Source organism: Nelumbo lutea, chromosome 3 (assembly GCF_056320005.1).
Source record: "Nelumbo lutea isolate HS-2025 chromosome 3, American lotus-T2T, whole genome shotgun sequence".
Taxonomy (NCBI): domain Eukaryota; kingdom Viridiplantae; phylum Streptophyta; class Magnoliopsida; order Proteales; family Nelumbonaceae; genus Nelumbo; species Nelumbo lutea.
Genome location: NC_142686.1, coordinates 16,480,828 through 16,499,371, shown reverse-complemented (window position 1 = coordinate 16,499,371; position 18,544 = coordinate 16,480,828). Strand labels below are relative to the sequence as shown.

Here is an 18,544-nt window from a genome sequence, read left to right as displayed (position 1 = left end):
GATCTTATCGCCACAACACCTCCTCTCTTTTTTTGATCGTGAAGGTAGCCACTGCTCCACCCTCTCTCTTGCTTAGATCTTGCTACCTCCATAACACATTTTCTTTCGTTCAGATCTTGAAGGTAGTCGCCACACCACCCTCTCTCTTGCTCAAATCTTGCCATCACCGTAGCACCTTCTCTCTTGCTCAAATCTTGAAGATAGCTGCCATACCACTCACTCTCTCTCTCTCTCTCTCTCTCCTATTTGACGTCGCCACCACACAGATCTACTGTTTGAAGATCTATCGGTTTGAAGATTTGAAAGAACAAAGACGATCAGAAATTTCAAAAAATATTTATGCTTTGAAACATTTGCAATGTATTCTTTTGAATTTGGATTGTAAACCCCCATCGTGGTCTTTACAAATTTATGCAAAAAGATATTTTTGTAAATTTTTATTTGATTATCTGAAATATTTTTTTGAATTTTTGCTGCAATAATTGTAGGATGCAATGTCTAATTTTTATTTGATTCTATTAGTTTGTTTGTAAATTTTGAAATTTGTGTTTCTACATTTTTTTACTTTTTTTCTATAATATATAATTGTTGAATTTTTATCATTTTATGTATATTTGCAATTTCTGTTTTTACCCAATCTTAATATTTTTTGAGTTTTTTTTTGTATTTTTGAGTTTTCAAGTTTCTTTTTTTTTGCATTTTTAGTGTTTTGTTATAATTTCCAATGTTTTTTTATAATTTATTTTTTTTCACATTTTTTCTATTTTCTATAATCTATAAAATTTCCTATATCCTTTGTTATTTATTTACAATTTACGTGTTTTTCTTTTTTTTTTGTGTTTTTTCTACAATTTTTATTTTCTGAATTTGTTTTTTCAATTTCTATAGTTTTTATAATTTAAAGATAATTTTTTATTTTGTTTTCAATTTCTATAATTTAATATTTGTTGTAATTTCTATGTTTTTATGTATTTTATATTTGAAAATGTTTTTTGAACTTTTCCTTTTTATATCTTTTTAGTTAAAATATTAAAATATATGTATATATTTCATATTTTTCTATGAAGGGTCAAATATTAATATATTAACACTCGTTAGTCTGTTTAACATCAAGTTAGTGAGATGATGAATTTTAGACATTTTAAAAAATTATGATAAATTTAAGAGAAATGCTGAAATTTATGATGAATTTTAGACAATTTCCATAAAAATTACATTATACAAACTGTAACGTGGGGAAAAACGTAAAATGATAAGGGGGTAAATGGAAATTCACCAATGCGTAGCGATATGATTGCAAAAAAGGCCTACTTTCTATATTTTTCTTTTGCTTAAGCCTCTCTTGTGTCTTATGACAAATGCTTTGATCTCCCCTCTACTTTGACTTATGTAAAAGTTTTCATTCGGACATTTTGGAGAGATTATACAAATAGTCCCAGTTTGACGTGGACTAAACAATGAAATTACCGTTATGTTTCTATTCTTTTCTTTCAAACAAAAAAGCACATGTCATAGACCACTTACACGTTCCAAGATAAAGTTGGTAGATGGTTGGAACAATGGGGATCTGCTCCTCACAGATCGGCATGCTGTGAGGTTCTTGTTAGATGCGCAATCGTGTTTTGTTACAAAAAATCTCAACTCCTAACATTGTGATTTCACTAAAGACATAGAAGCCTATAAGGCCACTCAAACCGTACTTGTCTTATTTTCTTTTTTCTTTTAATTTAGAAGGCCAAATTTACGGTGTATATGTAAAAGAGGCTTTCAGGGTTATTTTGGTCAATAAATACTATTTATACGCAAATTGAGAATTTTAAAGTATTTAAAAGCATGGCATTATTATTTTTTGATTAATTTCTTAACATCGAAGTAATAGAAGAGGTCTATTTTTTTTTATAATCAATTCGTTTGAAATGTCAAGCAAGAAATTTGGAGACAGGGGATATTAAAGCATTTATCAAAAAACATAAGTGAGGCTAAGTAATTTATCCCAAGAATAATTGTCAGGTCAACAAACGGGGCCTTTCAAGCCAATTTGTAGACTTATTATTCTCGCTTTAGGCTAGGGTACTTTCGACTATTCACTTTTTTCTCTACCTGTGACGTGTCAATTAAAACAGCCGGGTTCTTCGAAGTATTGTAGCCATTATTTTGAGATCGTTCAAGAGCCGAACTCAACTTTCACTCACCAGCTTGCCTTGGATCGGAATCTGGTGTTCCTTCCCGGCGATTCCGGTAATTCCCGGCCAGGTTTTTCAATTTCAGATTCTTCAGGTATGCTGTGGTATACGGCTTCTTGCCTCTTTCGTTTGAATATCATGTTTCCTTAAATTCTTTCCTTTGTATGGATTAATTTGTTGACATTTCCTTCACGGACTTATCCGATCGTCAGAAATTATTATGTTTTAGTAAATTCGGTCGATCTCTCTCCAATCACGACAGTACCTTTCTTTATATTTCAGTTCGTTTTCTTTCTGAAGGCGAGTTACAGAGGCTTGCCCTTTCAATTGCCCGAGTACGAGAGAGCTAGGGTTTTTGCGAATTAGTTAATCAAATCGAAACAATTGGAAAGGAATATAAACAATTTTAACTTCCTTGTAAATAATATTCTTTAATAAAAGACAATTCAATTGGAAAGCCAGCAACCTTTCCAACCTTTTAAGAGGTCTACCAGATTAACGATCTCCGCTTTATGATGATGCAAGGTTGGTAAAAGCTTTCGGCAGGATGAGTGAAGTCTTTGAAGGGTACGAGCGCCAATACTGCGAGCTCTCAGCAAATCTATCCAGAAAGTGCACATCTGCTGGTCTTCTTGATGGAGGTATGGGATGCATTCCCCTCTCCTTGTGCAATTTTCTGGTTTTGGTTGAGCTTAATATATGCAGATCCCTTGGTATCCGCTTTCAAATTGGATATCTTCGTTCATATGATATTACGTCAACTGAAGTTGTTTGATTTCCATAATTATTGAAAATTTTATCATTGATTGCAACGATCCATGGTATCTGCGTCTTTTTTTTTTTCTCTTCTATTGTTGTTTCGGAATATTTCTGATTCTTGGAATCTGTGAGAATTCTTATTATGATCCGTTGGTAAAGGTTATATACATCAGCTTGCCTGGCGAGAAGTAGCATTTTTTTTTTTTTAATTTAGGGCATTGGAAGAATTCTTTTGTCGTTCTTAGGATTTAACTTCTATCAGTCAAGGTAAAAATGTTACTAGTTTAGTATATTAATGATCTGAATAAAACAATATCGCCAAATGAGTGACATGAAGAAACTTCTAGCATGGAATGCAGGATAACATGATACCAAAGGCTCGAAGAATGTAAGGAACTCATTGTGGTATCAAGTTGCACTTGAGAACGCAAGTCCACTTATGGAACTACTTTTAGTTGTTGACAAACTATAGAGAAGAGGTCATTTGACTAACTTCAGAATTTTTAGAGATGAACAATGAAATATTTTTCAACTTTTTTTTTTCATAGGCATATTACACTTGGGCTCAAATGCCCATGGAAAACTAAAATGGAATGACTTTTCTTGATTTGGACTCTGTACATGCTGTAAGTCTTTGAGATCATCTAATCTCAATTTCCTTGTGACTGAGAATGACATGAATGGGGCTGCCCTGGATAGAGTTGTAATGGATTTTAAATTCCATCTAAGATCTCTTTGGATTTTCTATGTGGAACACAGTGTTTATCATTTGCACGTTGACATAATAATATTGAATGTTTGATAGGAAACAGTTACTTTCATTAAAGATAATTAAATACAACTACAACTATCAACCACCCAATTATAGGGTGTTGACCTCATTGGAATACTCTTGAATTACAGCACTGCCCAAAACAAGTTTTCTCTAGTAGCCCCTTGCTTTGCCAACATATCAGCTAGCCCATTAGCTGACCTTCTAACCCACTTAAAGGAGGCTCCTATCTCCCTTTCTAGCAACGAGCCAATTTATTTCCATCACAAACTGTCTATATATCCAGACTCCCAATTTTGTGATTGTATCCACCCAATTACTAGCTTAGAATCCCCTTCTACCTCAATTTGATGAAGCCCCATCTGCTTACCCAGCCTTAAGCCTTGTAGTACAGCCAATACTTGGGCTCTTAGTGAATCCCCCACTCCTATTGGCCTAGAAAATAAAGCAATTAGTCTGCCCTCTGCATCCCTTAGAACTCCATCTATTTCAGAAGGGCCCGGGTTGCCTAAAGAACTTCCATCAAAGTTCAGCTTTACCCTTTGGACAGTAGGAGTCCAAATATCCTGAGATTCAGCCTTCAAAGAAGTAGAATTTTCCACTACATTCCAGCCTCTTAAGATGTCATCAACTGAGAAGTCCTTGAAAAGCTCTAAGGTTTTCAGCCGACGTAAGATTTTGATGGTTATTCCTTCAATGACTTTATTCCTTAGATTTTTCAATCTCCAAATACCTTGTTATTTCTTTCTTCCTAGATTGACCAGAGGATAGCTGCCCTTGTGGCTCTCCACATTACTCTGCCTCTTTTCTTCAGTATCCTAAAGAAAGTTGGATCAAAAAGGCCCACCACATCCCGAGGAGGGTCCCACTTGCAGACAAAGAGAGAAGAGAACCAATTCCAAATATAAGACGCAAAGGGGCAGGAGATTAATAAGTGCAAAGATGTCTCATGCATAGATTTCAAGGCGCCAAGGCAAGGCTAAGCGAAGTTGCCTAGGTGATGGATTTTTTTTTAAAGTAAAAACATGTATCCTAGGGTAGTTCCCTAGGTTCCATAATCATATTTCTTTAATAAATATCCATAATTTTCATAAGAAGAGTATAAACTTCATGTTTAAGTATAGAAAATCAACATATTCCAACATATTCATGAGAAGAAAAAAAATAAGGAAAAGAAAATTAAAAAATATAGGGGCTGAGCCCCTATTTCTGTTATAGGAAAATAAGAAAAGAAAAGGTGGAAGAAATTAGCATATAAACACACAAAATTAGTAAAGAAAAAGAAGAAAATGTGTTGATTGGACAACATTTTAAGTTCTTCCTTATTGGTTCAGGTTTTGAAGTCTTTGAGTGTTCAATACAGCATTTAGCAATGTTTGTGTTGATTAAACCCTAACAAATAAGAAAATAATAAAAAGAAATTAGTATATAAACACACAAAATGAATATGTTAGTTTAAAATCCGTTTTATAATTATAACCTCTAAAAATTAAGAATATAAAAGTTTTTTATTACACGCTATAGAAAACTGCTTGGCAATTAGGCGAGGCGAGCCTCCAAGGGCGTCTTGTTGCCTAGGCGTCGCCTTGACAACTATGGTCTCACGACAACCCAAGCAAAGGCTACAAACATGGGGAGAGAGGCACCAACATGGCCTTCTTTTTTGAAGGTCTGTTGTTTTAAGCTCTCTACCTTCTTCCTATTCTCCTCATAGACAACCTCATTCAAGAAGCTTTGTATTTATTTGCAGTATCTCCTTCCATCCTTCCACTCGTCTCCCTTCCAGAATGCAAAGCATCTATTTTGCTCCTTGTCTAAAAAATTCACTCAATGTTATATACCAACCATTTCCATTTTTTCTTATTATTGCAAGATACCTCCTGCCCCATGCATCTAGTGATTTCTTCCACTCTAGATTTCTTTCATAATAAAGTGCCTCATCTACAAAATTCTTAAACCAAGCAATTGCCTCCCCTACAAGTAGAACTGTTGCCTTTTTGAGCTCCCTTAATTTAACCAATGAAACGCCTTTCACCATCATTTCCTCCGCTACAAAGGTGTTGGCTTCAGTCTTTACTGTCCTCTTCCACCCTGCTGCTCGAACAAAGTCTTCTTCACCTGGTTCTCGAATTGAAGCTCACGAAGGTGCAACACTATCCATGATTCCCTTACCTAAAATTAAATGTGATATATCATGCTGTCATCTAATAACTTTTAAAAGACCTTTTGTTCTTCCTTGTTGTTGGTTTTAGTGCATTAACCTCTCTTCTCTTTCTTACACACGTACACACAATGGCTCTACACCTTTGTTCTGCTCTATTTGAACTGTTGAAATTACTAAGCTATTGAATATGTTTGATAATTTATGTCTTCTATGGATTTGGAGTCTTCTAAAGAGTATAGATTTGGATGGTGGCTTGTTATAGATATTGAGTCACCCGTGTTTTTTATGAAATATGGTTATGGATTATTGTGTATAATGTTTGAATGTTTTCTCAAGTATATATTGAACCAATTCTTTGTAGATCTTTGTTACAGCAATGTATGGATCCAAACAGGACTGACCATAATGATGCATGCAATTACCCTTCAATAAAAGGGGAAAAAGTGATTATGCAAGTCTTAAAGAAAGATATTGAACCAATTCTTTGTAGATCTTTGTTACAGCAATGTATGGATCCAAACAGGACTGACCATAATGATGCATGCAATTACCCTTCAATAAAAGGGGAAAAAGTGATTATGCAAGTCTTAAAGAAAGATATGGATCCAAAAGTTTAATCCTAATACTGTTAAACCATATAACATGATACTGAATACAAGATGTGCACCTTAAACCCCTAGGAGGTTAATAGTCTAATATAACTTCCATGAGCAGAAGAAAATTTAGAACGAGAAGGCTTGCCACCATGATTGCTTTCCTAGTAGAAAAGAGCCAGTAAGGAACCTATGTTGGTTTTGCAACATCCAGAGTGGCATAAAATCTTCTGGCTAGTTTTTGGCCTTCCCTTACTTCTCTGGTGTCCAAGTGTGATTAAATTCATTGGAGATGTGTGTGGAGGTTTCATTGAGACTAACAATTCCCCTCCAGAGGTAGCAACCTATGAATGGGTCAGAATGAAGGTGCACAGGGGAGAGTCCATCCCGAATAAGGTGGATATTGCTGTGGGGGAAGCTTTGTTCTCTGTCCAACTTTGCTTGAGTTTCTGCCAGCTGTGAGTAGATGGAAGTGGGGAGATCAAGGAAACGGGAAGTCCCAAAAAGAGGGGAAAGTGGTCTCTGAGTTTTCTAAAATCTTAGTTCTAGAGGATGTTGGCGAAAATCTTCAACCTCAAATGCGCCTCAGTGATGCTCAACCTGACTTCCGACCACCGTTGAATTTTCCAACAGCTGATGAAGGTGAGGATGGAGACAGAATCAGTTCTAACCCAAGCCGTCGGATCTTGGATGTCTTGGAGGGCCAGGATGTGCCGGCTAGGGATAATATTGAAGGAGGGGTTCAAAATTCAAACTTTTGGTTGAATGGGCGGAGCTTAGGAATTGAAGAATTAAAAAGTTTAATTGAAGAGTATTTGGTGGAGATGCATGTGGCACCCATGGAGGAAAGCTTGTCGAAAAGCTGTAGGGAGAACCGATAGTCTTCAGTCCTCGAACAGTGTATGGGCTAGGAGATTTTAATAAGGGCTCAGAAGCCCATTCCAATCCAACCAACCCCGGCTAGGGGTCCTTCACAGTTGTTCAGTAGTGGGCTTGGGCCCAAAGCAAGTAGCGAACCCAGGTTTCTCCTCCGTAGGAACGAATTGAGCAGTCCGAGCCAAAGGGAACCTAGTTGGTCCAGCCAGCCTCCAAAGAAAGTAGGGAACAGTCGTGAAGAGCATGTTCGTAACCAGGCTTCACCGCTGTTGGCTTTGAAGGGTAGTGCCGGCATACGGACTGTTCATCTTCAACCTCCTAGCCCTCTGTGTCCGTTAGCCTCACCTTTCATGGAGGAAACCAGGATGGATGTGCATCACCTAACGTTGGCAAGGGTGGAAGAAAATCTGGTTGAAGCTGCTCCCATTGTGGTGGTGGACTCAAATGATTAGTCTGAAGACGGGGGAGGAAACTCATCAGCTTAGTTCACTGGAGGGGGGGGGGGGAGAAATTGAATTGAGAGAGGCAATTGGAAGTCTAGCTCAGTTGAGTAATAACAAAGGAAAGACATCTAATTCATCATTTCAGGGAGGTAAGCTGTCTAACATTTTGGCTTCCTCTTCTTGGGTTTCCTCGAAACTCTTGGGATTGGGTAAATTCTTGGGAATTTCAATGGAGGGAATGGAGGATGAAACAATTAATTTTTTGGAGGGGGTTGAACAAATAATTCTTCTGGAGAGAGGGAAATTAGCGGCAAGGAAAGGAAGAACAACCTCTAAGAGGAGTAGAGAGATGATGAGGCTGACGTGGGGTTTAAATGATAAGGCAGGTAGCAGTGAGGGGACGTGGGGGGGGGGAGTTTAAGTTTGAAGTTGTTTTGCTCTGTTCTTGTCGCTTTTTCGTGGAGTTAAAAATCTTATCTTGGAATGTAAGAGGTTTGGATTCAGGAAGAAGAAGGCTAGTGGTGTGTGCGTCTCTGAAGAAGTCAAGTTCGAAAATTATCCTGCTTCAAGAAACTAAACTGGAAAGTTTGGATGCTACAACTATTAGAAGCATCTAGGGGAGGGAGAGGTCAGATGGAAGGCAAAATTGGCAGTGGGTAGTGCAGGGGGTTTGTTGAGCCTTTGGGATCCTTCTGTCTGTAGTTTAATCTCTTCTCACATTGGGAACTTTTAAGTTTCCTTAGTTCTGAAGTTTAGTGATGGTAATATCTGTCAAATCACCAATGTTTATGGCCCTACAGACAGAAATCTCCGGGAGGATTTTTGGGAAAAGTTGGTTGAGGCGAGGGGAAACTTGTCTTACCCATGGGTTATTGGAGGCGATTATAATGTTACTTTGTCTGCTGAAGAAAAAAATACCAGAGCTAGGAGGTCAAGAGCGATGCTTCAATTTGCTGATTTTATTAACAGATTTGAGTTGATGGATTTCCCCCTTCAGGGTAGTCGTTTTACTTGGACTAATAATCAAGACAACCCCACCCTAGTGAGATTGAATAGGTTTTTGGTCTCCTCTAATTGGGAAGAGCTTTTCCCTAATTTTAGGCAAATTGCCCTCCCTAGGCCAGTATCAGACCATATTCCAATCCAATTGGTCTGTGGCTTTAGAGGAAAAATCAGAGCCCCCTTTAAATTTGAGAATGCTTGGTTTGAAGATAATAAGCTTATTCCCTTGTTGAAGACTATGTGGAAAGCCTTGCAGGTGGTCGGCACTAGCTCTTTCATTTTGGCAAAAAAACTTGGTGCCATTAAAAAGAGATTAAAAATCTGGAAAATGGAGAATAATTTGAACTCAGAAACTAAAAAAGAGAGCTTTATTGAGTATTATTAAGGAAGTTGATTCAGCAGAAGAGATTAGTCCTTTATCAGAGGAAAGCAGATTGAAGAGATCTCAGGCAAAGATTAATTATGATAAGCTGGCTGTGGAAGAAGAAATCAAGTGGAGGCAGAGGGCTAAAGTGGTTTGGTTAAAAGAGGGGGACAAAAACACTCACTTTTTTCATAGAATGGCAAATGCCAGAACAAGAGCTTCTTCACTCAGTTGGAGTGGGAAGGAAGAATGGGGAATTCTGATGCAGAAATGAAGGTAGTGGCAACTAACTTTTATAAAAACCTTTATAAAGAGTCTTGGACCTTCAGACCCTTCCCTAGAAACTTCCTTTCAAGCAGTTGAGTGAAGATCAGATTTCTTTCATTGAGAGACCCTTTACGGAGGAGGAAATTAAAGCTGCTATTACCATGTTGGTGGATGATAAATCGCCAGGGCCGGATGGTCTTACCAACCTCTTTTATGTTAAATGCTGGGACTTTATGAAGCAAGATATTTTGAATGTACTTCAAGCGTTTTATGATAATGCTTCTCTTAAAGAAGTTTAAACACTACTTTTATCACCTCATTCCAAAAATTGAAATGGTAGTGAAGTTTGGGCAGAAATGGAGAAACTAGATTAAAGTGTGTATAACCTCTCCCAAATTTTCAATTCTGATTAATGGTCAGTCAACAGGGTTTTTTGATAGCTCTAGGGGTTTAAGACAGGGTGATCCCTTGTCCCCCTTGCTATTTATTTGTGCTATGGAAATACTTTGCTCTGTAAAAAGGCAGCTGATACTGGTGATTGGGAAGGATTTGCAATCGCTCTTGAGGGGGAAAAGGTTAATATTCTCCAATTTGTAGATGATACTTTATGCTTTGTGGATGCTTCTCCTTCTCAGTTAGATCTTGTCCTTGGGATTTTAACCTGGTTTGAAGTGGTCTCTGGGCTCAAAGTCAATTGGAACAAAAGTCAAATCATTCCAATGGATCAAGTAACCAACATAGTTGATTGTGCGGAGGTGTTGGCTTGTCAGATTGAATCCCTCCCAGTGAAATATTTGAGTTTGCCCTTGGGGGCAAATTGTTTAGCTTCCTTGATTTGGGATCTAGTTATTGAAAGAATGGAGAGGAAATTAGCATCATGGAAGGCAAGATATCTATCTTTTGGGGGTAGGGTTACTTTGATAAAAAGTACCCTTTCCAACTTACCTACTTATTTCCTCTCTCTTTTCCCCATCCCAAACAAAGTAGCAAAAAGATTGGAGCAGCTTCAGAGAAGTTTTCTTTGGAGGGATTGGGAAGATGAGCAAAGAATTCACCTAGTCAATTGGGACCAAGTATGTCTCCCTAAGACTGATGGTGGTTTCGGTATAAGGAAGTTGAAGAGCTTTAATTCTGCCCTCCTTTGTGAGTGGATTTGGTGGTTCTCGGCTGAAAATAATGCATGGTGGAGATCCCTCATAGCTGGTAAATATGGGGTGGAGTGGGGCAACTGGAGATCTAGGGATCCTCCTCCAAGTTGGGGCAACTCACTTTGGAAAGGTATTATGAAGAACTTCTCTGTCTTCCTGGAAGGGATTTCAGTCAAGATTGGTAAAACGGGGATAGAACTAAATTTTGGAAGGACTCTTGGTGCTTGGATGGGCCTCTAGCTGAGTTTTTCCCCTTCTATTTCAGTGTGCTTCTAACCAAGAAGCATCTGTGGCTGAGTGCTTTTGTTCTGCTGGAGACTGTTACTTGGAGCCCCCCTCGTTAGGAGGAATCTTTTTGATTGGCAGTTTGAAGAGATTGTGGAGGTGATGACTCTTGTTCAGAAGCAGAAGATAGACCTGCTCTCGGAAGACAAATGGTGCTGGAAGTGGAATCCGGATGGAGAATTTTCTATCAAATCCCTGGCCTCTAAGCTTTGCAGATTGGGTCTCACTGATTTCCCAGCTACACAGATATGGAACTCTACAAGTCCATCTAAATGCAATTTTCTGATTTGGACGATGGCCCTTGACAAATGTCTTTCCAGATCTAATCTTGTGAGGCGGGGCATTCAAATTTGGATTTATCTTGTGGTCTTTGTGGGTTCTTTACTGAATTGACAGACCATTTGTGTATTCATTGCACGCTCTCCTCTCGGTTAAGGAGCTCCTCTGCTGTTGGAATGTCAAAGGCCTAAGCAAGAAAGGGAAACTGGTGTGGAGGACTATTCCTGCTGCTGTCTTGTGGTCCATTTGGGCTGTGAGAGGAACAGTAGGACTTTCTGTAATAGAGCTAAGAGCCCTGAAGATACAATTCAGAAAGCAGTGGGCAAGCTAATCTCTTGGGTGTCCGTTACTGAGGAGTTCAGAAGTCTGAATTTGTCTGTTTTATTTCGTTCTAACTCCTGGTGGAGATTGTAATTGCTGCGGTTTTCAGACTGCCTTCTGGGTCTGAATCCAGCTTGTATGTGTTGGTTTGAATAAAATTACATTACCTTTTTCCAAAAAAAAAAAAAATCTTCTGGCTGGTGATTTAGGGTTTGCACAGTCTACATAGATGATTAGTGACTGGGTTCAATTCTTTTGCCTAAGTTATTGGTAAGTGATCATATATGTTTCTTTTCATTTGCAGAGCAAAAGAAACAAAAAGTTTCTGAAATAAAAGCTGGATTGGATGATGCTGAGGCTTTGGTAATTTTCTTTTTCCCCTCTACTGTTTTTAGCTTGTGATATATATTTTTTTCTGAATTTCTTCACTGTTGGTTGAGGTTTTTCTCTCTCTTTTTCATTGTTATTGAATTTGATGATCTTTGTCTGAGTTCTGCAGATTCGGAAGATGGACCTTGAGGCAAGAAGTTTGCAGCCAAGCGTAAAAGCTATGCTTCTTGCAAAGTTGAGGGAGTATAAATCTGATCTGAACAATTTGAAAAGTGAGGTCAAAAGAATCACATCAGTTAATGCTAATCAGGCTGCACGAGATGAATTGCTAGAGTCTGGAATGGCAGACACACTGATGGTATGTGTGGGCCAATTTAGCTTGCTCTAAATTCAATTTGGTGTGAAAGATGGTGGTCTCTCTTGATGCTATTTACAGAATTCAGTTGGTCGTTGCTCTAAATTTACCTATACTGCTAATAGAAATGCTTCTGGCTTTCTTAACCTTGGATGTCTTTATTTGCAATAGGTTTTCCTTTTTCTACTGCGTTTTGAAGCATGCTCTGTCATGCTTTATTTTTTCCAATTACTTTTTGTGGGATATGTTCACCTTCAGTTGATTGGAGAAATAATCTTTTAGCACTGATGAATGGACCTTACAGGCATCAGCTGACCAAAGAGGAAGGTTATTGATGTCGACTGAGAGATTGAACCACTCAAGTGAAAGAATTAAGGAGAGCAGAAAAACAATGCTGGAGACAGAAGAACTAGGTGTTTCGATCCTTCAGGATTTGCATCAACAGCGCCAGTCTCTCCTTCATGCTCATGGCACTGTATGTGTTTCACTTGGCCTTTTATTGATTACAGTTTTTGACGACTACCTACAATTGGTTTATCACATTAATTTGCAATTTCTTTCTTTTGTTTATTGTTTTATGTGGAACATAGAATTGGATTAATGCTTACAATGTTTGACACCGACTAGAGCTCTTGGATATGGATAGCAAGAGTTCCAGAATTGCCAATATATAATAAATTTCTTTTCTTTTCTGTTAAAATCTCGTATTTACATATTGGTCAGAAAAAAAAATCTGGCATTTACATGGTCAAGGAGTTGGAATACAGCGTTAAGAGTTGGAGTCACTAGGACAAGAGTCCTAGATTTTTAGGATCAAGGGAAAAGGATTTTTTTTAGGTAGATAGGGGAAAAAGAATTCTATACACAGAAAGGATGTTTATGTGTGTGTGTAGACTCTAGAGAGAGAATTGTCATATTAGTCATATTTAGCAAACTGAGTCAGTTCAGTTGGCAAAAACTATTTCTTCTACTATGTGCTAATAGACGTAATTTATATAATGTATACTAAAAATTGACTTTTTGTGCAACTCGATTGTTTAGTTTATATGACATGTAAACTTATTTTTCTTTTACTTCGTTTTAATTTGAGAGGTTATGGACCCATGTAGGGGCTCTATGTGTGTGTACGTATTAATATGCTTTCTTTCTTTCTTTGCAGCTTCATGGTGTTGATGATAACATTAGCAAGAGTAAGAAAATTTTGACTCTCATGTCAAGAAGGATGAGCAGGAACAAATGGATAATTGGTTCCATAATTGCAGCCTTGGTTCTTGCAATCATCTTGATCTTGTATTTTAAGTTGTCTCATTAGCAAGACATGTCCAATTCTGTTGTGGCCGACGCTTTTGGCATTCTCTGTAATTGGTGTGAATGTGTGAATGTTTATGAACGTTCTTCATATATCATTTTGTGTGTGTGGCGTCGAGTGAGCAAAGGTGGTCGTATCACATTTGTTCTCATGTGTTCAGTCTGTCCATCTCATTGCATCTGAAATGAAATAATTGAGAATTGAGACCCATCAGTTGTTCATCGGTCTAGGCTTCTGTTTCGGGCAAAGCGTTTTTCTCCCATGGATTTCTATATTAAAATAAAAAAACTAAATAACAAACGGTTTTGCCCCTTATAAATTTAGGTAAATTATTAATACCCTCTTGACGGTTTTTTTCCAATACTTACACCTCCCCTAACCTTTAACCATTGCACAAACTTCCCCTAACCTTTAAGGTTACACTTCAGTTAACTTGAGTGGATGGAGTTTGTTAAATCACTAAATTACGCTTTAGTAATTCGGTTTGCAAATACTTATTTGCTGTATACCGAAATTATTTTTCATCAACTAGGGGTGAGCATTAATTAAAATCTAAACCGAATAAATCGAAATTTTAAAAGTCAAACTAAAAAAATATAACTGAACCGGAACTGAATTATAGAAAAATTGAAATAACTGAAATCAAAATTTTTGGTTAAAACCGAATTTTAATAATATATAAATATATAATATATTATATATTATATGTTGCATATTATATATTATATATTGCATTTAATAATAGAAAGATCAGTTAATTTAGTTAATTGAATTTTTAATTCTAAAAATCAAATTAATCAAACCAATTTCACCAAAATTTGAAAAGACCGAACCAAATATTTTTTTTGTTTTAACCGAATAATGCTCACTCCTATCATCAACCACTAAAGTTTTAAACTTTAGTTTCACTTCTCGTCGAGCTCTTCCTAATCACCGATTATTAAAAATTTTCATCCGAATTTGATCTAAAATCTGATCAGTTTTGAAGACCTTGAATTTTAATGAATTTGAATTTTCATCCCAATTTTTTTAATATATATATATATATATAATAAATTAATATAAATATATATTGAATTTATTATGTGTATAATATAAATTTATATATTAAAATCAACAAATATTATAATTTAATCAGATTTGGATTTTAAACGGATCAGATGGAGTCAAATCCAAATCTGATTCAGTTATTAATCAGGTGTTGATTGCAAAATTTGAATCCAATCTGATTACATAAACACATAATCTGAATCCGAATCTAATGTTGAATCGGGTTTGGATTTCAATTATCATTGACAGGCCTATCCCACAGTTTTTGTTGATCTTCCATTTATTTGTTCTATTTCCAATTAGTTTCTCAAGAGCAGCAACTTCACGCAGGTGTTGTCTTGTTCTCTTTTCACCTTTCTAACTCCTGCCAAAGGTGCAATGGGTTCGGGTGGCCTAACGAGATTAGCATTGCAGGTCTTTTTCATATGAACGGGAAAGAAGAGGCTGGGCTTACCCATGTGCAAACTGTTAGGAATCGATCTAGACTAGCTGCCATAAAGAGCTCAAGAGACTCGGATTAGTTCAAACACTCAGGACCAAGTGGCGTAGCTGCTATTTCACCGTGAGTGAATCTAGCTTGGGCTATTTTCCACTAATAAGAATCCCCTGACCTAGGTCTCTCATACTGTCGTGAGTACGCTCGTTCCTATCCTAAGATTGGTTCTTCCCTAGTCTAGCCAAGGCAAGCTATGCTAACAACCTCAACTCCACTACCTAGCCAACCATCTTCACCCAATGTTTTTCCCGTAGTGTCACGGCCTGACATAGGCTTAGCCTTGCCTACTCTTGGTAGGCTTATGTTAAGGGACACCATCGTCATTTTCGCCTATAAGATTTTTGGGAAAAGTGATGTTATTTTCAGGTAAACCACCAAAAGCTTAACGTACTCTTTGAAGAGGGGTGGTCGACCTCCTTGAGTATCTAAACTTGACACTCCTAGACTTTCATCTCTCGCGGGGCGGCCCTAGTTAATGGCTAGCATGGCTACCAGGGTTCCTCATGAGCGCACACATGCTCATGGAGACAGTGCATAAACCGGCACTGCGCTACCGACACTCAAGGGAGGCTTGGCATGCGAGCCTGGCTCAAGTATGACCCTTCACCACGCCAACCCTTTGCCCAACCTGAATGAACTATCCCGTTGCCCTTAGCAAACGGGTGTGTTCCGGCCCAGCGGTTGCCTATCAACGTGGCACACAGGTGCCCATCATCATCGGCATACAGGAGTCCCTTCTCATCGGCACCCAGTCACCTCTCATCATGGCCGTCCCCCTTTAGCACGTAAGAGGTGCCTCCCATGGATCAGACAGAGCTAGCCGAGTGCAACTCTCACAATTAGTGCCTCCCATGGACTGGCCATGCGACTTGAGGTCATGATCCAGTGCTACTGACCTTGGTGGAACCATCTCATGGGGCAACTCCTAACCCTAAGCATACAAAAAACTTGTCCTGACCAGCCTTGACATGGACGCTGCACGGGTTTTTTCTGCTATAGAACTACCCTCGTGACAATAGGGCATCACGTTCCTCAATGGCCAACTAGGAGCATGGAAGCGATGAAAGCATGCGCACTATCGCCGGCTAACACAATGGATCAATGCAGGGGAGACTTGCCAAGAAGCCTAAGCTAGCTATCAGCTGCCGTACCCCAGCGGAGTCTTAGTCTTCTTATCGAGATGAGCATGAGTGGTCAAGCGGAACTCTTGTTTATTGTTCATGTTTCTGCCCAAAGTACAGTGCTATAGTTATAGGGGCGACTCCATGCAAGCATTAAGTCCTCCAATCAAGAACGAGAGAGCGGTTGGCTCAGGGATTGATTTAAGCCTTTAGCCGCCAATTTATAGACATGGAGCCAGGATCAAGAGGACAGACTTCCTTTCCGTAGCCCTTTTTTTTTACTCTAAAAGAAATGATAAGATAGCCCTTTTTTTTGGTCAGTCGGAAGGAGGATCTAAAGTTCCCCACTCCTGCTCGGTTGTAGCGAGCTCGTCCATCCCTTCCCGCTAGGGCCACTCCCGTTCCACGAATCGTGATCTAAATCAGCTATTTATTCACATACACTTCTTTTCCTGTTTATTTTTTTAGGTTTTATCAACCGTTCAGTGGTTTGCGAGGAATTCTCATTATTTCTTTACGAATGTTTTTTTTTGGCTTGATTTTGATACATGATGACCAATTGAAACCAATGGTTTCAATCCGATGTTGATTCGAAACGGTTGAATTGTTCAAACTATCATCTGCCATGATTGGATCTGGCTTAGTTAAAACCTGGGATATGGTCAAAAACCGTTTGACCCAAGTGGTTAATCATTGACCTATTTGACCGAGTCACCAGGTCATGGGTTATACATAAGGTGCCTTTAATTCATTATTTTCACTAAAAATTTATTTTTTTGACTTAAAATTGCAATTTTTATCATTTTTGTATTAAATTTTAATATGCGTTGATTGATCAACCCAAGCCTAATCCAGGCTAAAGCCCAATCTAAGTGCATCAAATTTCAGTTCAGGTTAGACTTGAATTAGACAATTTTGACTTGACTTAGTTAGGACTCAAGCAGGGCTCGAACCTTATGCCCAATTCTTAGGGTTGGACATAGATTTAAGTTAAATCTGACCCAACCTGCCCGACTTTCTAGTTGGAGGCAAAAAATGGTTCAACCACGGAATAAGAAAGTTACACTAAGGTATCAATGATGAAAGCACAACGCAATCTCTAACCGCTGAAGATACAAGTCATGCAATTGCAGTGCAATGGCCATTGCTGCGGTGGCTGAGGCTGTAGCTCTGCCAGAATCGTGTATTGGATGGTTACAAATTACAATCAACTCAAGCTTTGCACGTGGTCATAATGTTCGCTAACAGACCCGCCTGACCATATGGTTATGATGCCATGGAAGAAAATGGAGTTTTATAAAGCAATGCACATAAGTGGTATTGTTTGCCAAATCTTTTTTGAAAAATCTTACAGTCAAAAAATGTAGTGGACTTTTACATAAAAATCTTAACAGCCCACAGCCTGTTTGGTTGGAGACGTGTGTTTTCACATGAAAACAAAACAAAATAAGTGGAAAAGTTTTATTTGGAGCTTCATGAAAGTAGCCCAAAACAGGCTTTTTCTATCTTTTCGAGGCTGCATCTTTTGGTAGTTAAAACTTTTTCCTAACAAAATGGAAAATGATGAAAATACAAGCTGACGGACTTCTAAAAAATTGAAAAATTGTATGAAAAAATGTGTCAAACAGGAACTGTTAAGGAAACGAAAACAATAGAAGATTACTAAGCGGTTGTTTGGCATCATTGTCGTTTCCTAAAGCAACGACATCACATCTGCACCATGTAAGAAAAAATGGTGCTCTAGGAAACATCCATCTGTTCGAAACTATTTTTCCATAGAAAACGATGCTTCAAGCCACGCTTTGGAAATCGGGAAGGCATGGCTTGGAGCATTGCCAAATTTGGTGTTTCCTGCTGTAGCTTGTTGCTGCCAATAGGGTAGTAATGTGGCACTGGATAATGGGTAGAAGTGCAAAAAATGTTTCCTAGAGCATTGGTATCAAACAGAAAAAAGTTGTTGCTCCCGAAAATGTCCTACCTGGCAGCAACGATTCCAAACAAAAAAAAAAGGAACGGTGCTTCCAACCACACATCAGAAAATGGTACTGCAACTACGACATGGATGCCAAACACTAGCTAAGTTAGGAAAGGAAGGTCAAAGCTGTCAAGGGATCTCCATGAATCAAACGCTATTGCCGAGTGTTAATTTTGATCCAAGGTTTAATTAAATCTTGTTTACCCCCACACCTACCAAAAAAACAAATAATAATAATAATAATAAGGGTAAAATATAAAAACCTTCTCTGAAGTTTCTAACAGTCATAAAAACCTCCCTCATAGTTTTATTTTAACAAATGCCTCTCCTAAACTTTCGAGAAATTCAACAAAGACCTCCCTTTTGTCACTTTTTCAGACAAAACCTGTTAGACTGATGCATTAGTTTTTTCCAAATACCCATTCTACCGTTTTATAAATTATTTTACATAC

The 18,544-nt window shown here is 38.0% G+C and overlaps 1 protein-coding gene across 2 annotated transcripts; it reads left to right on the top strand.

Moving 5' to 3' along the window:
* The first annotated feature begins 2,030 nt into the window (after window positions 1-2,030).
* On the top strand, window positions 2,031-13,658 carry LOC148863212 (vesicle transport v-SNARE 13-like). Of its 2 annotated transcripts, none has more exons than XM_088976701.1 (6): window positions 2,031-2,277; window positions 2,709-2,824; window positions 11,761-11,819; window positions 11,956-12,144; window positions 12,446-12,616; window positions 13,301-13,658. In XM_088976701.1, the coding sequence occupies exons 2-6, from the start codon at window positions 2,731-2,733 to the stop codon at window positions 13,451-13,453; spliced, it is 666 nt and encodes a 221-aa protein (XP_088832827.1). In that variant the 5' UTR covers window positions 2,031-2,277; window positions 2,709-2,730; the 3' UTR covers window positions 13,454-13,658. The 2 variants fall into 2 exon arrangements, with proteins under 2 accessions (XP_088832827.1, XP_088832828.1); XM_088976702.1 differs by having other exon boundaries at window positions 2,149-2,277; window positions 2,720-2,824.
* The last annotated feature ends 4,886 nt before the right edge of the window (window positions 13,659-18,544 follow it).